Source organism: Ciconia boyciana, chromosome 6 (genome assembly GCF_034638445.1).
Source record: "Ciconia boyciana chromosome 6, ASM3463844v1, whole genome shotgun sequence".
NCBI lineage: Eukaryota > Metazoa > Chordata > Aves > Ciconiiformes > Ciconiidae > Ciconia > Ciconia boyciana.
The window spans coordinates 37,287,898-37,307,337 of NC_132939.1; the positions used below are offsets into that span (position 1 = coordinate 37,287,898).

At 44.8% G+C, this 19,440-nt stretch overlaps 1 protein-coding gene across 3 annotated transcripts in view; it reads left to right on the top strand.

Moving 5' to 3' along the window:
• The first annotated feature begins 3,689 nt into the window (after positions 1–3,689).
• The window catches only part of MEIS2 (Meis homeobox 2), a 174,904-nt gene continuing 159,153 nt past the window's right edge, over positions 3,690–19,440 (top strand). For 2 of the 3 annotated variants that reach the window (XM_072864802.1, XM_072864801.1), the window contains exons 1-6: positions 3,690–4,775; positions 5,796–6,028; positions 7,617–7,758; positions 8,289–8,339; positions 9,105–9,155; positions 10,028–10,177. In XM_072864802.1, coding sequence (XP_072720903.1) covers positions 4,764–4,775; positions 5,796–6,028; positions 7,617–7,758; positions 8,289–8,339; positions 9,105–9,155; positions 10,028–10,177 — 639 coding nt within the window. In that variant the 5' untranslated portion in view covers positions 3,690–4,763. The remainder of the gene's footprint in view (positions 4,776–5,795; positions 6,029–7,616; positions 7,759–8,288; positions 8,340–9,104; positions 9,156–10,027; positions 10,178–19,440) is intronic. The other variant, XM_072864800.1, reaches the window with a different exon arrangement.

Below are 19,440 nucleotides of genomic sequence, written 5' to 3' on the forward strand. Positions count from 1 at the left end.
ACTCTTCGTAAGTTTTAGAGGATTTTCTCTCTCACTCCCTCCAAGAGCTAAGAAGCCGATTTGGGAGTTTGAAGGGAATAGGTTTCAGCGTCCATATTTGTTCTGGTGCACTTGTAAAATGCGACTTGAAGAGGATCTTTAGCCCTCTGATTGTCTTTGTATTGTTTTTCTTGAAACGGATCTTTTGCCCTTAATGAATCCCCACACAGCTGGACAGCTCCTGCTCGGACACTGAGAGCACTAACCCCAAACTGACCCCAATTTGACACCACAAGATGAAATTTTACCGCCTGTTAAAACCATTTCCAGCCTCGGCAAAAGGAGCTGGCTGTTGACTGAGATGCACTTCCATACCGGACACCTCATTTCTCTTTGGACTTTTGAGCCGATCTAAAAAAAAAAAAAAAAAAAAAAAGCCCAAACACACACACACACCCCACCGACTCGTCTCTCACACTTTTCCTGGAAACAGCCTTCGCTGTGAAAGTGATGCAGGAGAAATGGAAATTAGCCAATTTAATTTTCCCGAATTACTGTGTTTTAAAAGAAATATGCCACCAGGCTGGGGGAAAAAAAAAAAGTAAATAAAAAATGACCTAAGAACGTGGAAGCCCCCACCCCCTGCACGCACGTATCCCATTTTCCTCCGAGTTCCCAACAGCATCTTTGTTAATAGCTGAGTACTTTCACTTAAGGGCGCTAAATTGAGATTCCTTTTTAATGGCTAAACTGTAGCGCTTTATAAGCCATGTTCTCTGTGTGCTTTAATCCACTGGGATGGTGAAGAGGAAAAAGACTTCAAGTCTTTTCACGGGGAAAAAAAGCCACAGAAGGAACATGAAAGCCCTTCATTTACCATATGAAATTTCACTTTCTATCAAGTTAAAATAATTTTTAAAAGTTGGTCCCTGTCCCGGATTACACACATGCACAGCAGGGCGAGCCAACGCAGGGGGTTAATTAGTTTAGGAGGGGAAAAAGGAAAAAAAAAAAAAAAAGGAACAAGTGAAAGGAACAGCATTGAACACTGCAGAAATCTTTGGCTGCTTTTTTTGCAGCTTTGATTTTAGATTGCTTTCTAACGATTTCTTAGTCAAGAGAACCGAGATCTACAGGGACTTCTGTGAAAAACAGAATTATGAAAAAAAATTCAGGTCTAAAATTATATCCTAAAAGCAATGAAGCGCTTTCTTCTATGGGAGCCAAGTCATCTAAAAACTACTTTTTGAGAAGAAAACTGATGAACTTCTCCCACAGCTTGAGGTCTGAACAAATACCTGGAGCCTTCAATGGAGCTAGATTACTTTTGCACGGCCACGTTACAAGTAAAGACCTCTCTTCTTCAGTGATACCGAAACTATTTGAAATGAGACACGCTTGTATATCTCAAGAGGCAAGGCTCCGGGTTTGCACTGCCTCGGTTAAAAAACAAATTTGGGAGCTACAAATATTTAAACCACGTCCTCTAAGCTGGCTGTATGGGCTGTATCACAATCAAATGATTCCACGCAAGTTTAGAAATCTGGCGTCTTTGGGGCGGGGGGAGGAAAAAAACCAAACAGCATTCACCGATGACTAGATCTTTTAAAAAAATCTGTTAGAAAACTACAGCTGTAAAAGTAGGAAAGGATTTGCATAACCTACTGCTCTGTAGGTCTCCGCGCACCCAAAGGATTAGCCAAGCATTCATTACCATGAATATCTTGAATTACGTTACCGATTTATACGACAGAGTATAAAATACTGCACAAGAAGACTAGCTTTTTCCCTGCGAAATGAATCGACTTAACCACTGCTTGAAAGAGATCTACATACTAAGGGCTTTTTTACTCACCTCTCTTTACAGTCCCGTGAAAGTCAGCCACAGCAATTCGGTTGCTCTTAGGACTAGCTTTAATCCTGGAGGAGATCCTCTAGGAAAAAAAACCCGGGTCTGCTCTCCGGCTTCTGGCGGGTTTTAAGCAGGGTGCAACTCTGGCTAAAAGTAGGAGAGGGACTTTTCTCCATATTCCCCCCATCTTTGTAAATACAGCCCTGCTCTGCAGGGCTCGGTGCTATCGGAACACGCAGGAATGCCCACTGGCATTTGTCAGCCCTCCACGCTATCTTTCTTTATATGTGAGGGCTGATTTCCCGCAGACATCATTGTTATGATGGCTCATTTAATCAAACTGTTTAATTGCTCCGGTAATCACTATCATCATCACAGGTACTCAATCATTCATCATTTTGGAGGGGTTTATTGACCTCTGGAGCTCATTCCCTACGCCTATTAAAATCAGGCCAAATATCTGTAACTAGCCCTTGAGTCATTTTCTTAAAGTTTCCAAAAAAAAAATAAATCTTAAAATCATCGTCATCATCACGAAAAGCAAAACAAACCAAAACAAAACCTAACTGAATAAACAGTATTTTTCTGCCGTGTACTTTCAAAAGCCATCTATGTATGAGGCCACATTCACAACCGGGTACATAATCATTGATAAATCCCACTATTAACGGGATAGTCTGTTTTAGATTTTATGTGCAGAGGACCGTGAACGAGGGTGGGGGGGTTGGGGAGAACAAAACTGCAGCAATCGATAGTTTGACCATCGCTCCTCCCCTAAACTTCAAGCATCCCCCATGATTGATGATCCCGGGTAGCTCTGGTAATTGACTGTTCTGAGGTAAGGCATGGTTTAGCTCCAGCAAAGCGATTGGGCGAGAGAAACACACCAAAATTAACGTGTGTGTGTGTGTGTGTGCGTGTGCGTGTGCGTTTGGAAAAGTTCATTTGGTGCTCGGGGGGGGGGGGGTGCATCATCTCACTTAATTTGCTAAATAACCCCACTGTAATTAGCACTACCATTAGAAGGCATTACCGAGCTAATACTTCAGCATACATTCCACGAGCGCAACGTCGATATACGGCAAAGTCCAGCAACAAACACACGTAAATACAGGGCTCACCGCCGGATCCGCTCAAAACGAACATGCAAACAAAAAATCTACATAACATCTGGATCTCCCCTACAAAAGGCTGAGCATGACTTTGTTTTTAAGCCCTTTTCAAAGCCTGGCAGCCTAATCGCAAAACTAAGAGGGATTTCCCCCTCTTCCCCCCGCCTCTCCCCCCAAGACATCCACAGCGTGCTTGATAGCAGCGATCACTTAATGAAGAGCGGTGCCAAACACGGTTTGAACGAGGCGTTCTCTTCATGCCCTGGAAAATTAATTTTTAGAAAAGCACAATGAATTGTCAGAGGAAAGAAACCACACTTGCAACACAACGTGCTGGCGGAGACGGGAGTACTTGGCCGGAGCAGGCTCGCTTCCCGGGGAAGATCAACTTTGCGCGGCCCCCCCGTACACTGTAGCTCTCCGTGCCCCCGGACTCGCATACCGTTCGCGGCAACAGCGATAGCCGGCGACTTAAATAAATAATTCAGCGCATAAATCAGGCGCTAAACATCGCGGGTAATCGGAAGGTATTTTGTTGCTAAAATAATCTAGCGCAAACCAACCCGGGGCTGGGCTTCTATCGCACTTTTCTTCTCGCTCTCTGCAGTTTTCCCCTGCCGCTCCCCCCTCTCGCACACACGCACTCTCCCTGTCCTTCCTCCCCTGCCTCCCTCCCTCCCTCCCTCCCTCCCTCGCTCGCTCGCTCCCTCCCTCCCTCGCTCCCTCCCTCTCTCTCGCACGCTCGCTCGCTCCTTCCTACACGCGTTGCTTCGCTCGGGGCAGGGGCTGCTGCGCGGCTCCCCCCGCGCGGCGCCGCGGCCGCCCTGCCGGCGCGCTGCGCATCCCCGGCGCTCTGCCGGCTGGGGCGCCCCGCGCCCCGCGCCCCGCCGCTCCCCGCCGCCGCCGCCGCTCCCCGCCGCCGCTCCCCGCCGCCGCCGCTCCCCGCCGCCGCCGCCGCCGCCGCCGCCGCGCTGCAGGACTGGCTATGGCCACCACTACTTCCGGGTTCCGTCACTTCATTCTCCCGCCGATCAGCGCTGCAAAACTGAGCCTCTTCTATAAGGCAGCCAGCAGCCAACCTGCCAACACTTACTGACACTCACTCATCCCAGAGAGCGAGGGAGAGAGGGAGACAAAATACCAACCGGGAGGAAAAAAAAAAAAAGGAGAGAGGGGGAAGTCCGGGCTTTGCAAACTATTCAATTTTTCTTCGCATCTTTCCCCACCCCCCTTCACAGTACTTAAAAAAAAAAAAAAACAACCCTGTAGCCATCCTAAAAGGCAAAACCCGAGCGCGGAGTTACTGGAAGAAGAAACCGGGGTTAAAAAGATTCCTCCTCTCTTCTTCATCATCATCAACCATCATTCATTCACTACCTTGACATTCCCTGGCTTTGATTGACAGCTGGAGTGGCAAAAAGCCATGAGACACGACAGTTTGGTTACATGTGGGTTGCTGACGGGCCGATCGTAACCTTCAGTTTGGGGGCTTGACAATTTTTTTTTTTTTTTTTTTTTTTTGCGTAGAGAAAGAAAAAAGGAAAAAGAGAGAGAGAAAAAGGAAAGAGAGAAAGAGAGAGAAAAAAGAAGAAAACACAGAAACTCATCGTGGTTCTTGACTGTTTTTTATATATTATTGTTGTTGTTATTGTTGTTGTTATTATTATTATTTACCCATATTGGAGGATAGGAGAAGTCTATAAGTGGGTTGCAAAAAAAAAAAAAAAAAAAAGGAATCTTCTTCACTCTAAATCACTTTCTTTGCTGGACTGGGATATTAAATATACGACACATCCAGGAGTTTATTGGAGCGCAGACTGATGGCGCAAAGGGTAGGTTTAAATCTCCAACACTTACCTATATATAAATCCTCTCTTAAGAGGGGCCTGTCCGATTTGCTCTCCTCTGTTGCTGATGATGATGGCGGCCACTATTAAAAAATAGCAGCAAAAATTATTCACTAGCTTTTTGTGCGTGTGCGTGAGTGTCTCTCTGTGTGTGTCTCTCTCTGCAATTGTTCCACGCTTTTTTCCTCTCTAGCTTTTCCCCCAGCAGCGCGATTTCCCTGCTCTCTGCCTGCTCAGTAGCACGGGTTTCACAGGGGAAAGCTTGCTGCTGCTGCTGCTGCTGCTGCCGCCGCCGCCGTTACTGCCGCTGCCTAGGAAAGACTAAGAAATACATATGTGTGTCTGTGTATATACGAACGTATATATATGTATACACATATAGCTGCTTTTTTTTTTTTTTTTTTTGTCTCTGGCTTTGACAAGGACAAGGGGAATTGCTACTAAATAATGTTTCTGGTAACTTTCAGATTATTTCCCCCTTTATCTTCCCCCCCCCCCCCGATGCACCCTACCTTTCCTCTCTCCTTCCCAGTGTTGATTTATTTATATAGTTGCTTTTGATTCTGCTTGTTTATTCATTTATATTTTAACTTTTTGTCCTTCCTTTCTAATGCAGAGTAACTCTAGTTTCTCTCCTCCGTTTCCTTCCTTTTCATCCCCGTTTCCTTGTCAGGGTTTCTCCTGCCCGTGCTGAAGAGGACCATTTCCCCCTGCACACACAGGCAGGCACACACACTTTCCCCCTGTACCGCTCCCCGCACCCCCACTCCTCCCTCAGCCTCTCCAGCCTCTGCTCCCGGTCCCAGTTGATTTTCATTTTGCACATTTCTCTCTCTGTTGTGGCTGTTCTTGTTTTGTTTTGCTCTGTTTGTGTCTGTCCGGGTGCTTTACTCTCTTCTGACTTTTGTTGTTGTTGTTTGTTTGTTTTTTTTACCCCCCCCCCGCTCTCTCTCTCTCTTCCCCTCTTTCTCTTTCTTTCTTCTCTTCCGGCCCGTTTTTTGACAGTACGATGAGCTGCCCCACTACGGCGGGATGGACGGAGTAGGGGTGCCGGCGTCCATGTACGGGGACCCCCACGCCCCCCGGCCGATCCCCCCGGTGCACCACCTCAACCATGGGCCGCCGCTCCACGCCGGACAGCACTACGGCGCCCACGCCCCGCACCCCAATGTCATGCCGGCCAGCATGGGCTCCGCTGTCAACGACGCCCTGAAGCGGGACAAGGATGCGATCTACGGGTAGGTGCCGCCGGGCCGCCCGGCGCCATGGCCCGGCTCGGCAGCGCCGGTGCCCGCGGAGCGGCGAGGGCAGGAGCGGGGCGGGCGGGCGGCGGGGGCTCCCGCGGGGCCGCGGTGGCGGGCGGCGGCGGCGGCCAGCCGAGCCCCGGAGCGAGGCGGGGGGAAGCCCCGGCGGGCCCGGCGGGAGGGCGGCGGCCGGGGAGCCCCCAGCCGCCCGCTCCGGAGGGAGACCCGCGCGGTGGCACTGCCACTGCCGGCAGTTCCAGGGCGAGAGCAATCGCAGCCTGACTCTTAGCTGAGGTGCCAGCACCCACGGGAAAAACGGGACCCCACGGCTCCTGGAAAAACAGACCTCTCGGGGAGAGAGGCTGGACGGGGGGAAGGTGGTGCTGCCTTGTCTTTCTTTTTTTTTTCTTTTTTATTTTTTTTTTCTTTTTGTTTTCCTTCCCCCCCCCCCCCCCGGTGGGTCTTTTTCTTTCTCGGAAAGGCCCCAGTTAGGAGTTCAGAGAGGAGAGGTGGCTCTCATTGCTCTGGATTTTAGTCGGAGAAGTGTTGTTCTGGTGTTCTCCTTCGTGCCATAATAACACTCTTCCAACAGTGTAAATAAAGAGCTAGTCACATCGCGGAAGGTAGTAAGAATAAAAGGGATTAACTTCTCGCAAGCAGCTCTTCCCTGAGACAGAAGAAATAAATACATTGGGGGCACTGAGCTGAGTGTTCTATTTAGGAGAGAAAGAACACGAGGAAAAAGAAACACGTACCCAACAAAACTCAAGCCTGTGCCAGGGCATTGCTTGGGGGAAATGACACCGATTCCCTTCAGTGCCTTTTAGAAAAAATACTAAATGATCCTAAAAGGAGAGATAGTAACATCTATGACAGAGTGTGGGGCCTTGATCAGGCACCAAAGGGGAAAAGAGACAAACGCATGCTTACTACTTAGCACGCAGATAAAATATTTTTTTTTTCCCGACTACACCAACTATGGGAAAATATTTCGCGAAGTGCTCCCTCCCTCCGCCCCCTCCCCAGCTCACTTATCTGGACAGCTGGTATTTTACTTGGGTGTGCTTCCTAAGCCAGGAAACTTCACCACATTTTTGCTAGCAGGCCCCTTGAAAAATAAAATTACGTATTAAGTAGTTTGCAGTTTGCCTAGCCGTGCTTCTCATTTCAGGTCATAGCTGGAGGGTAGGGATGGGATCTTCCAGGTTTCGCGTTATTTTAAGCTGTGGCGAAAAGTGCAAGATTCCCAGCTGAGCTGCTGCCTGCGTGAGCGTGTTTGGTGCCTTGTGCGTCTGGAGGAGAGGTCACTTTTGTCCTCGTCTGTGGGGACTGCACGGGGGATGCGGCTCGGGCATTGCAATTTCAAGAGGAAAAAAAAACCCCACAGCACCAAACCCCGCATTTTTATTTCAAAATGTTGTTCTCCCCTGCTCTGCCCGCAGCAATACTGCGAGGCTGCAGAGCGTGGCTGCGTCCGTGTCTGTGTGTCCGTGCATTTAAAAAAAAATACTTGTTGATTAGAGCTCTTCTTTCCCCCTCTCCCCCACCCCCTCCCCTCTCTTTGTGTGCCACTGCCCGGTAGGCACCCGTTGTTCCCCCTCTTAGCTCTGGTCTTTGAGAAGTGCGAGCTGGCGACCTGCACGCCCCGGGAGCCCGGCGTGGCCGGCGGGGACGTCTGCTCCTCCGACTCCTTCAACGAGGACATCGCCGTCTTCGCCAAACAGGTCCGGCACCTCTCCCCCCGCCCCCGGCCCTTCCCGGCACTCCCGCCACCTCCTCAGCTCCTCGACCCACTCGGCCGGGCGCTCGCAGGGGCAGCCCCCCTCGCCCCCCCCCGGCGCCCCCTCTCCGGCCGCCGGGGGGGCGGGAGGCAGCGGCGGGGCTGCGCGCTGGCGGCCCGGCGGGCCCTGAGCCTCCTCCGCCGGGAGCCCCTCCGCGCTGCCGGGCTGAGGCTCCTGGCCCTCGCCCTCCCGCAGTAGTGAAAGGGGAATGTGGAGGCAGGGGGAGCGGGAGAAAGGCAGGAGACCAAGAAGAGAGGGCTCCTGCGGCAAGGGCGGCCGGCTCGGCACTGGGCTGGCAGGAGCGGAGCAGGCTCCTGCTCGCAGCACGGGTGACTCCGGGGCGTCCAGCCGGATTTTGACCTGACCTGTAGCGGCCGGTTTTGTCACAGGGGTTTTTTCCCCCCTTCGAGGGACTCGGTGACAGGGCTGAGGAGAGGAGCGGTGGTTCACGCCGCTTTTCCTTCTTCTTGCAGGTCCGCGCTGAAAAACCACTTTTTTCTTCAAACCCAGAGTTGGACAATTTGGTAAGGCCTGCTCACCCCTCTGCCCCGCTCCCCTCCCGCCCTTCCCGACCCCACGGCCAGCTGCCGGCAAGCGCCCTCCGCCGCCCGGGGCGGCGGGGCAGGCGGCTGCCGGCCCGGGCACCCCGGCTGCGCGGGCAGGGGCGGGGGAGAGCCGGGAGGCTGGAAAGCTACCCTCCAGAGGCTTCAAAGAGCTGCACTTCTAAAGTGAGCCAGGGCAAACTTCGAGCCCCAATCCATTGCAAAGCTGTGTCTGAAAGCCACGGGAAGCTAAAGTGAAGGAAATAACTGCTTAAGAAGAGAGAGCTGGCGATTTCTAACGTAATTCTTTTGCTAATGTGAACGGTTTCAATATTCAAAGTGCCTAAATCCGCTTGTAAAGAAGATGCCAAACTATTCATCCTTTCCCCCCCTCCCCTTCCTCCGGCGGGCGGTGGGGCGGTGGGAGTGTGTGTTCACTGCTCTGCGGACTCTCAGAGCTGAGGGCCGGGGTGTTGAGAGGGAGCGAGGAAAAGAGGAAGAGGCTTTCTCCAAGATCGCGGTAATAAAGCACTAATCACCGCTCCTGGAATAAATATGATAAAAATCAAGTGCTTAGGTTAAAGTTGATCAAAATCGTTCAAGCGTGACCAATGAGCTAAAATCCTGGAAAATGACTGCGCGCCCTGACAGTCCCCCTCTCCCCCTCGCCCACTCGGACTCGCAGCTCTGCACAGCCCCCGTTGCTCCTGTCTCCCACGTAACCCCTTGCTCAAAACTTTCTTGCAGATGATCCAAGCAATACAAGTACTAAGGTTTCACCTGTTGGAATTAGAAAAGGTAAGAGCCACGGCGGCGGGCGGGGGGCAAGCCATTCCCTCCCTGTCCCCCATGCCCCCCCTGCTCCCCCCCGACTGTTTGGGATGACTTGTAAACATGGCCCGAGGAGACAGGGGAAACGCAGGGTGATACTGTAACCTGTGCCATAAGAGCATGTGACACCCGACAGCCATGCCCAGCCCAGCCCGGCATTATTTTTTTTCCAGTGTAATTTCAATATTTAATACTACTAAACCCCTTCCGTCCCTCTTACCCCTTCCCCCGGCAGAAGCTCTTTTCCCGACTCGGCAGTAGTATGCCTAACAAAAAGAGAAATGAAAGCACTCCTGCCTTTCTCCAGCTCCGGCAGGCATATTAACCCCAAGCAAGCACTAAATGTTTGGAGGAGGCAGGGGGCCCGGCGCGGCGTGGGGAGGGGGCTGTGCCCTGGGACGGGAGCGGCTCTTCCCACAGCCTCAGAGAGTGGCTTCGTTTTACTGCTGCCGGCCACACAGACCTTTTTTTAGCCCCGGTTTAAACCGATCCCGTCCCGAGTGACTAGTTGTACCTGTCTGGGCTGTGTATGCTCCGGAGATACCGCGTGGGTCCAGCTCCCAGTGTTCCGATGTTATCATCACATCGGATTTTCCTCTGCACACCAGACTGAGCCCACTATCTCTCTCTCTCTAACTTGTTGCTGCGGCAAGTCTCTAGAGAATAATATGTGCTGCAACAATTTCTCTATTGTTTCCTTGCCTTCAACTATTGTGCCCCTTAATTAGAGTTACTTGTGGAGTAGATCAGAGGCTTGTTCTTGCTACCAAAAAAAAAAAAAAGGTCACAATCCGATATTTTGCCATTATTGATACTACTATTCTTGTTACTGTTTTCAGGTTCATGAATTGTGCGATAACTTCTGCCATCGGTACATTAGTTGTTTGAAAGGAAAAATGCCAATAGACCTCGTTATTGATGAAAGGGATGGCAGCTCCAAATCAGACCACGAAGAACTCTCAGGATCTTCCACAAATTTAGCCGACCATGTAAGTCCTTCTGATTTCTTTATGGCACTTTTTAAGACTTTAACCTGCTTAGAGGACCTGTCCCCGATTTCAATGCTTTGCTGCTGTTGTCTATTATTATTATTATTATTATTATTATTATTATTATTACTACTACTACTACTACCTTAACCTCTTGCAAGCTTGGATCACATCTTTACACTTTCTTCCCTCCTGCTTTGTAAAGTTGTAGAAATGCAAAAGGTTCCTTCTGTTTCCATCTGCAAAGCAGCGAGTTTGCAACGGTTCGTAAAGTTTCCTGGTCTGGGCGGCTTGGAGAGCTAGCAAACTGTCGGTTTGATGTGGGAATCGGTGCTTTCTCTTCTTCTTTGCCAACTCTGTAATCAATGCAGCAATGTAAGGAAACAGAGACAAGAAAGTTAGGGAGAAAGTTTGCTGATTCGCTCCCCCCTCCCCTCTCGTGGGGATGACAAGTGATGAGAATTATTGGCAATACTACATTGCATTAAAAAAAAGGGTTAGCACATTAGAGTTTCCAATGCTTGTGCTTTATAGCAACTTATTGTCAGAATATGGACTTATTGCCAAACGCCTGAAGCATCTTCATAATAAAAGACAGTAACCTTGATGAAGCAATTATTAACAATGTATTACAGAAAGCTGGAGAGAATGATGATTGAGTAACCGTAGGTTAGCGGTTGATTTTAACACTTTAGGAGTTGGTGAATTAGTGTTATGTGTGTAGGACTGAACGTTGGTGTGCTTGGTAAGGAGAGTGCCTTTGTTTTTCCGGGTTTTGGAGCGGCTCTTGTGATCCTTCAAAAGATGTAGACGCGGAGAGACTTCGGGATGTGAAGGGAAAGATTGCAGCTGGTACCGCAGAAGAGGGAAGGAATAGCTCTGGTTAAAAAGAGTGGGTGTGAACTCTAGTTTATTTATAGGAACGTATCCCTGGGGGGAAAAGGGGTTTACACAGTTTTAGATTCAATTGAACTCATAATCTAAATGATACAGTCTAATATTTTAGCGGTTGAAATATTAAATTAACACCCGGTGTGAAGTTAACCATGCTTTCTGCACAGGCGCCTGCCTTTATTTCCCAGTGTGTTAAGAAGAGTAGCTGTAAGCCCAGGGAGAATGAGCTTTCTAGGAGCTTTTGTTTCCTTTGAAAACATGTTGTTTGTGTGTGTATTTGATAATTACATTAGACCTGGACTGAAGCTGAATTGGGAGATAAAATAATAATAAATTCTTCTAAATGCCCCCCTTCTGGCACGGCTTAGTTCCAGAGCCCAGGAAATATTTTTGGACCCAAGCCTTAGCTTTCATTTTCTCATTTGTGTTCGGTAAACATGGCAGGACAAGGTTTGTGCAATGTTTTACATTTTAAGTCTATTATTTTGAGAGAAAAAAATGTACGCAGAGGTTCCTGAAAGTTTCTTTGCTTATCAGCTATCTGTCGTGTAGATAATAAACTCTATGAGGCATTACATTTTTTCAAAAATATTTGTTTTATGGCATTTTACAACCCCAAATTCGTGTGCATAAGTATTCTGGGAGAGTACTAGAAAATAAATTGAAATGAGTGGCACCCTGAAAGATAGGGGGTCATTGTATATGATTCAGAGCAACAGAAAAAAAAAAGTACATGTTTGTCCAGTACAGTTTCTGTACAAGAGTGTGTTTCAAGTGGAAGTGTAGAAATGGAGCATGCTTATGTTTATATTGAAGAGATTAGATAAACTAGCCTGTTTAGGGTTCTGGCAGATGGCGAATGCTCAAGCCAATTTGCAGTGCGCCATTATAATATTTAAATTCACACACAATGATAGGACAGAGGTGGAGGGGGTTAGCATTTTGATAATTTGATAACTATTATCTTCCCTAAAAAGAATCTCCTCTTGCTTTTGTGGCCCAAAACCCAAACTCAAACAAATATGACAACCCATTTATCTTGCACCCGTTAGGGTTTACCACTTCATTGGGTATTATAATTTAAAGCCTTTTATTTCCTGGAGATTTGAGCTATAACATTTTTACTTTAGCCCCCTGCTATTTGTTTTGAAAGGAAGCAATAATTTGTGCAACCAGAACACCAACTGGGAAATGAAGAGTTGTATCACATAGTTACATTTTATTCATGCGTTTTGGGAAATGTGTCTCCTTATTGGATTTTTTTTTTTGTATATTAGCTTGTTTTCCCAACAAAACTTTAACACTCTTTTATAGCTTAGTCAAACTACTGTGTGGGTACACATTTATATTTGCACTGTACAAGGTTCCAGCAGGAAGAAATCCGCTTTTATTCATAAAGAAGGAAAAGCTTTAAAAAATGGCTAATATAAACATGCAAGACTATCAAAAAAAGAGCTATCATTTGTGAGCATCTACCTGAAAATGTAGTAGTTCAAGCATGCAAATTTGTCCAATTCGACTCTCCAGGTTTATTTTTTCATTTGCTTTGATATGCATATTTAATATATTGCCTCAGGCTAGATCTCATTTGGTGAAAGTTGGTGCAGGGGTGATGATGAGCCACTTCAGAAGGACAGAGACAGCATGTTGTTTCCTCTGTTTTATGTATTGGCCCGCTATTCTGATCCATGGGTCTTCCCCTCATGGTTTTATTTGCACATGAAATACTAGGAGCATTTCAACTGATTGGCTATGAATAATGATAGCCAAAAAGAAGTGTAGTTTAATTTGTTGTGTGCCAAGGTTGCTCTTGTGGAGGTGACAGTTTGTGACAGCTGTTTGACACCCCAAAAATCCATACACCTCTATTCTTATCAAGTGGTATAAAGCTACACTGTGTGTCTTTAATGCGAATGCGAGGGGTGGTAGCGGTGACAGTGGCAGTGCTGAACTAGGAACTAAGGCAGCTCTCAGTTTTATTCCTTTGCTAGACCTGAAAACGTTGCATAAGGGACAGTAACAGAAAGAATTGTAGGACTAGCCAATATTTACCATAAGACTTTAAATGGGGTACTCAAATAGTGCACGCTTCCCTTTTCAAAATCTACTGCTCTACTATTTATATAACTTAACTGGAAACCAAAAGCAAAATCAACAAAGGAATGAACCCTTCAGAGATATACCTGTGCTGGAAAAAGGAGACAGCTGTAAGCGGTTGTGCTGTACGCATTTGGTAATAAATGTGTTTATCGAATTTTATTTTAGTGCACTATTAACTGTTATGTAATACAGTAAGTGTAAAGGGTCCAGGGACTTGGTAGATCAAATAGTGCAGCGCTGGCCACAAGAAGCTGAAACTTTTGTTGTTACTCTGCTGTGTTTAGTAAATATAACAGCCCATAATTAGTGTTTGAATTTTTAACACCCTCATATTTTTTTATTGCTCTGAGGTATTAGCTGTAGATGGGAAGAAGGTAATTACAGCTATGCCCTGGCTGAACCAGATCAGTTAGGGGGGAAAAAAAAAAAGAAAAGTGGAAAGAAACCTTTCCAGCTGCAGTTCAAGTTGAGTTTCCCAGCACAGACAATTTATTATTGTTTAATATAAACATTCTGGGCCCTATCCTGCACTCTGTGTTCAGCCTAAAATATCTGTTGAGATTGCCAACAAATCTTTTTCTTTGTTTTTCCTTTCGAGCTATTCAAATCTGAAAAACATAACACTTGTAAAACTTGAAGATTTTTAAACTTTTTCGAGCATATGATAACATTTTGTACTTTAATTACGTTTCTTTTGTACCTGGCTTCACCTAGTGCCACACAATTCTTCCTTTAGCACAAACCTACTTTGAAGCCTAGTAATTCTCCCGTAGAAATTTATGGCTCTCCTTCTGCTGGCTTTCATGGGAGCAGGATCAGGGCCTCAGTCTTTCTGATATTTGTTTATATGTTCTAGTCAATTTGCAGCTGAGAGGTAATAATGTACAGATCATCATTCATAAAATATAATTAAAAATGGATAGAAATATACATACATCTCTTTTTTATAAAAGGACCGTTGACAGATTAGAAATCTGATGCCTTAGCTGTAGAAGAGAAATATTAGTCTGCATATTAAACCTTTCAGCTCTCAAACGAGGAGATACTTTTATTTTGTACTCTTGGACATCCAGACATTTTACATTTCTTTAATATTTCTTCTTGAAGAATGGTCTGTGCAAATTCCTGACATATTGTGGATGAGAACAAATAAAAATAGGGTAATATATATCTGTTCCAGTTATATAATTAAACCTTGAGGTAAGATTTCACTGAGTAATGAGGAAGTAATTGGGGGCCTGATGCTGCAGTCTCCAGGTACACCATACTTTGATGAACTTCAGTGGGAGTTTTGAGTATTGCCAGAAGCTCAGGATCAGACCCCAAAGGTGCCCTTTCTGTTTGCAGTGTGTCAGAAGGGAAACTAAGTAGCTAATTGCGACAATAATAACGCAAACTTTTTTCTTTAATAATCAAATTTCTTGGTGTGTGGCTTAAGACTTTGGACGTTACAGTAGGCCCTGTGCTTTCCGAAGGGGCAAAGGAGCATCAGGAACTCCCCAAGACTGTAGAGAATGCTGTGTATTTCCTCTTTTTGATGGGTCAAGGTACTCTGCAAGGGTACTCTGCAGTTCAGATTGGAGTGTTTTAGTTTTAAATTGGGTTCTCTCAAACTGAACTGACAATGTATTTCACTGTCTGTTTGAAGCCGGTGTTCCCTCTTTGGTTTGAGGTGTCTATCAGTCTAGATGAAGTGTAGCCACACAGAATGACGTAGAAGGACAATTAAAAAAACAACAAACCCGCGATTTTTCAAGTCTCAGTTCCTTGCTGACAGGTGGATTACATGTCTGATTTCAATCTTAATTGGAAAATACAAAGCACACAGCTTTTCAGAATGTTGCCACGTTCTAGGAATGTCAAAAATTCCTCCTGACACTTTCCTCAAATACAAAATCAAGGGACAAGAATTAAAACTTGTACATATATATACATACATACACAAATATCTGATAGATCACAATGCCTTGTGTTTTGTTTAAATTGTGTAATTCTGATACAAAAAAGTTACCATATTAAATATGCATCTGTAAGAAAATAAACCTTAGTAATATCAGTAGTCTTTTTTAGAAAACATACATATGTCAAATTAGAGTTTTTCATGGCTTATTTACTTATTGAAAGTTTCTTTACATAGTAAGTTTATTATTACTGCGCTCCACAACAGTCTCTGACAGATCATCCTGAACTTTATACATACAAAACATAGACAGACACAGATGCACACACAGAAACACACATGCATGTATGTGTACACGTTTCTATCTCTGCATAGTATATCATCTTTTGATATATGGTGGTACCTAGATACAGATTTTTGTGGTATCAATCACGTCAGTCGTTCCACTGTGTTTACAGGTGTTACTTGTAAGAACAAGGCGAGCAGGATTTGGCTTGTATTTGGGGGGGGAAATGCCATCTGTATCAGTGGTTCCATTCGGTTTTGTGTTTGCAAAATTAATTTACCAGAGCAACCTCCAGACCTTTGAGTCCAACCATCTTCACAAAGAACGAGCTCTATAGCCATTGTAGTTTCTTTTATGGAAGTAAGTTGTGTTGTATTTGTTCCTGCAAGATCAATGGTTTTGTCCATTTCATCTGATAAAATGTAAGGGCCTGATCCTGTCACAGTTGTGTACTTAAAACTTCGGTTCACGTCTGTGAGCCAAATCCTGCTCAGCTCACTCACATGGGTATCAGCTGGCCTGATTGATTTTACTTCCCAGTTATAAATAAGAAGCAAATTCCTTATGGTTAATTGAGTCTTTAATATCACCATAAAAAGCAGTGTGAGATCAGAATCAACCCTAGCAGGACTACATACACTCACAAAAAATTAGCCAGACTTCCCAGTGGAAATTCTGGGCATACAATGTACGAATTGCAATTTAACAGAAGGTTATCCTATATCAAATTTCTCTGTTACAACATCTCTGTTCAAGAAATCCTGTAGCAGTTAAAAACTCTTACAGTTTCCACCAGATTTGCAGCATCAACAAAAGAGTAACGCCATCAGATTTGCTTTGTATACCAGGAGACTCTTGTCCTTTCTGTTGCTCTTTTCTAGATTTAGCAAAATTCAATGGTGGTGCTAAATCAATTTTTTTTAACTTTCAAGGGAAAAAACACTGGCAAAATTGTGTTTTCTAGGGAAAGCTGTGTGTGTAAATGAGAAACAGTGGATAGCAGCGGAGTGATCTCCTGTGGCCCTGCTAGTACAAGCTTTCCCCATATTGTCTCCTGCTTTTATATTAATTACAACTTGCATTATCAGCTGTGAGTCTGTAGCCCAGCAAATAGAAAATACTGCCCCTGGAGACCTAGCTTCTTGTATCTATTTTCCATCTCCTTCTATTGTGCTCTACTCAGTATTCACTGCTTTTCTCCTGGTAACACTGCTCTTTAACACAATTAGGTAAGAGCAAGAGGAGCACCATATTTGACTCCCAATTATTAAAACTACTGGGAATAGATACATGGTGCTGTTTACCTTCTATGGTATTTGGCATTAGTTTAGGTCATATGTGTGTGAAAATTTTACAGTATGCACACGTACACAAAACAGGCAATTGCATTTTGGCAGACATCATCCACACTCTTCAATGTGTTTCTGCAAAGTATATTACTAAACTTGCAAGAAGATATGAGAAGCCATGCTACCAGTTTGTGTAATTTATCTAAAGCTATCTGGTTTTCTGTTTTTTTTTTTTTACAGTGTGATAGCTTAATACAAATTTCACTGAAATTGATAGAAAAGTTGCAGTTAATGTTAGCGGGCTTTAGATCAGGATCTCTTTAGGTACCTAAACTATACTGATAAAGTGTTTCCAGTGATGTACACTTTAGATGTGTCATTTGGTCCCATTTTTTTGTGAAGACATACGTAAAATAACTACTTATGATTAGGCATTTGGCCAAGAAGTTTTTCTTGAGGGATGCAAAGTTGGAAACAGTCTAGGGCAGAAAAAGAGCAGTGCACTGGCATGTACAATGATCTTAGTCCAAAGCAAAAGAATGCTGCCTTTTTATGAGGCTGTAAACTCCACCCCTAGAGTTATTTGTCATTTTTTATAATATTAAAGCCTAGCTATTTCCCTCCCTTTCAAATTCCTCCAACATCCTACTGTCACATTTTGTAAATATCCCATCTTATTATTTCTGTCCTTCAACAAAATTCTGCCAAATTGCTTCCTCAAGAAAACTGCGTCACAAGAAATACATTGAATTCCCAATCAATACAGTCTGTCTTTCTAAAACGGGTTCTACAAACTGAGGTCAAGAACAACTCAGCCTGGTAGAGACAGCAAGTGTTTTCAGCTGCAGGAAGTCTTATTCAGTGATCCTTTCCAAATCGTTACGGTTTTGAAACAGAAAGGCCGGTCTAGCTTTTGAAATACTGTATGATAGGTTTTGGATGACATTTGCCTTAAAACATAGCTGAGGTGTTACCAGTTAATTATTGTAATTTTCATATGTCTGATAAGGAGCTCCAACAGCAGCCAGCTTAAGAGAGCCTGCAGTGCATAAAATTAACATAACTCACTGTGTTCCCTGAAAAGTTTACCCTAGGTGAACATGTTGCAATTATTACATTTTCTAAAAGAAGGTTCCAGCCTGATGTTGTTGGAGGGCTAAACTCATGCTATGCTATTGTTTCTTTCCTTTTTCATGTATTTCTTCTAGCTCTTTATCTGATTACCATCCGGCAAACAGCTGACGCTAAGAGGCTGCAGAGGGCTGAAGAGCTCCTGTCTGCTGTTTGCCTTCAGCTTGAAGCTATTTGAGTGGCTTCCTAACTCAGAGATAAAAAGAGAAGCTCATAGGCACAACTGTGTTTTAATCCAGGCTGTAAAGAAACTTGCTCAGTTTTTGCATTTTATTTCCCTCTGAACTTTTTGCTAACCTTATTTTCAACTTTTTTGGGTTTTTTTAATAACATCTGGGCTGCTTGAACTTTCAAGACTTCTCATCTTTCTTTTTGTGTTTCTTTCCACCTGACTGTAAAATGATGGTAAAATGTTTTTGTTTTGTTTTTTTTAAATGAAATTGTGGGGGGTTACAATATTAATAGTGATTTCTGAGACCTAATTAATACAACTACCTCAATGAATATAACATACTATTGTTTAGTGGGTTTTTTCCTGTTGCGGTTCTGCATGAGGAAAAGTAGATCAGTATTCTGGGTTTTGGAGGGGGTGTTGGTTTTGTGCCATAAGTGCTGTCGTGCTGATAGGTTAGGCAAATTTCAGATCCTGGCCTGTCTTCTGATCTTACTCGTACCCTCCTGCCGTGGAACCATGTACGTGGGTGCACGTGTGTGTCTGTGTAAGGTGAAGGGGATTTGGATCCTTCTTATCCTTTGGTCACCTAGGGCTTTACTGGGAACCTTTTGAAGTCATGGGCTCTTCCCCTGGTCTCTGCTGTGATCTGGGTCAGGCCCATTAGATTTATGTTACTGGGTATTGTAGCAAGCCGTTATTTGGCAGTTCTATTTTGCATTGCTATAGAGCATGTGGTACTAATCAGGGCTAGGAGATTACTTTGAGATGTTTCAATATATATTTTGGGACCTGATTCCAATCACACTTACACTGAATTTTACAATGGGTAAATCAGTTGATTTTGTTGAACTTTTTCCTACTACATGTTGGGGTAGATGAGGTCAGAATCAGTCCTGCTCAAAGAATTTATACAAACTTGTGGCTTGCTGCTTTCAGGATCTCCTCGTGCTTTAACAGTCCGGTGTTATTTCACAATGCAGATTTAAAACACAATCAAACCTAAGAAGCAATAACATTTTTTTTCTGAGGGGGGAATTTTTATTTGTTTTGTTGTTGAATTATTATAATGTGCTTGATTTAAGTTGTCACATACAGGTGACAAGTAATGCAGGTCCAGCCCCTAGTCTGATCTGTTTCATGTGTTCTTGCTCTCCTTTTCTGCCAGAGGAAATTCCATCTCTTGCCTGCCTTCATGTGGTGCTGATAAAGCTCTTCCTGTACAGTAGAATTCCTGTTTTCCTTTAAGCAACAGCAGGGTATTGGGAATGATCAGGAAAGGGGAGGAGGACAGGAGGAGAATACACTCAACAAAGTAGCACTAAACTGTAACATTAAGTTTTCCTCACTTATCCTTTTAAATAGCAGCTCGTCGCTCCAGGCAAGCCAATACTCAATAAATTAGAAAGCTCTCATGAATTATGTGACTAAAGTACACTAGTTGAGGTCTTACTTAGCCAAGTTTTGCAAACTTCCTATGTCTGTCTTCTG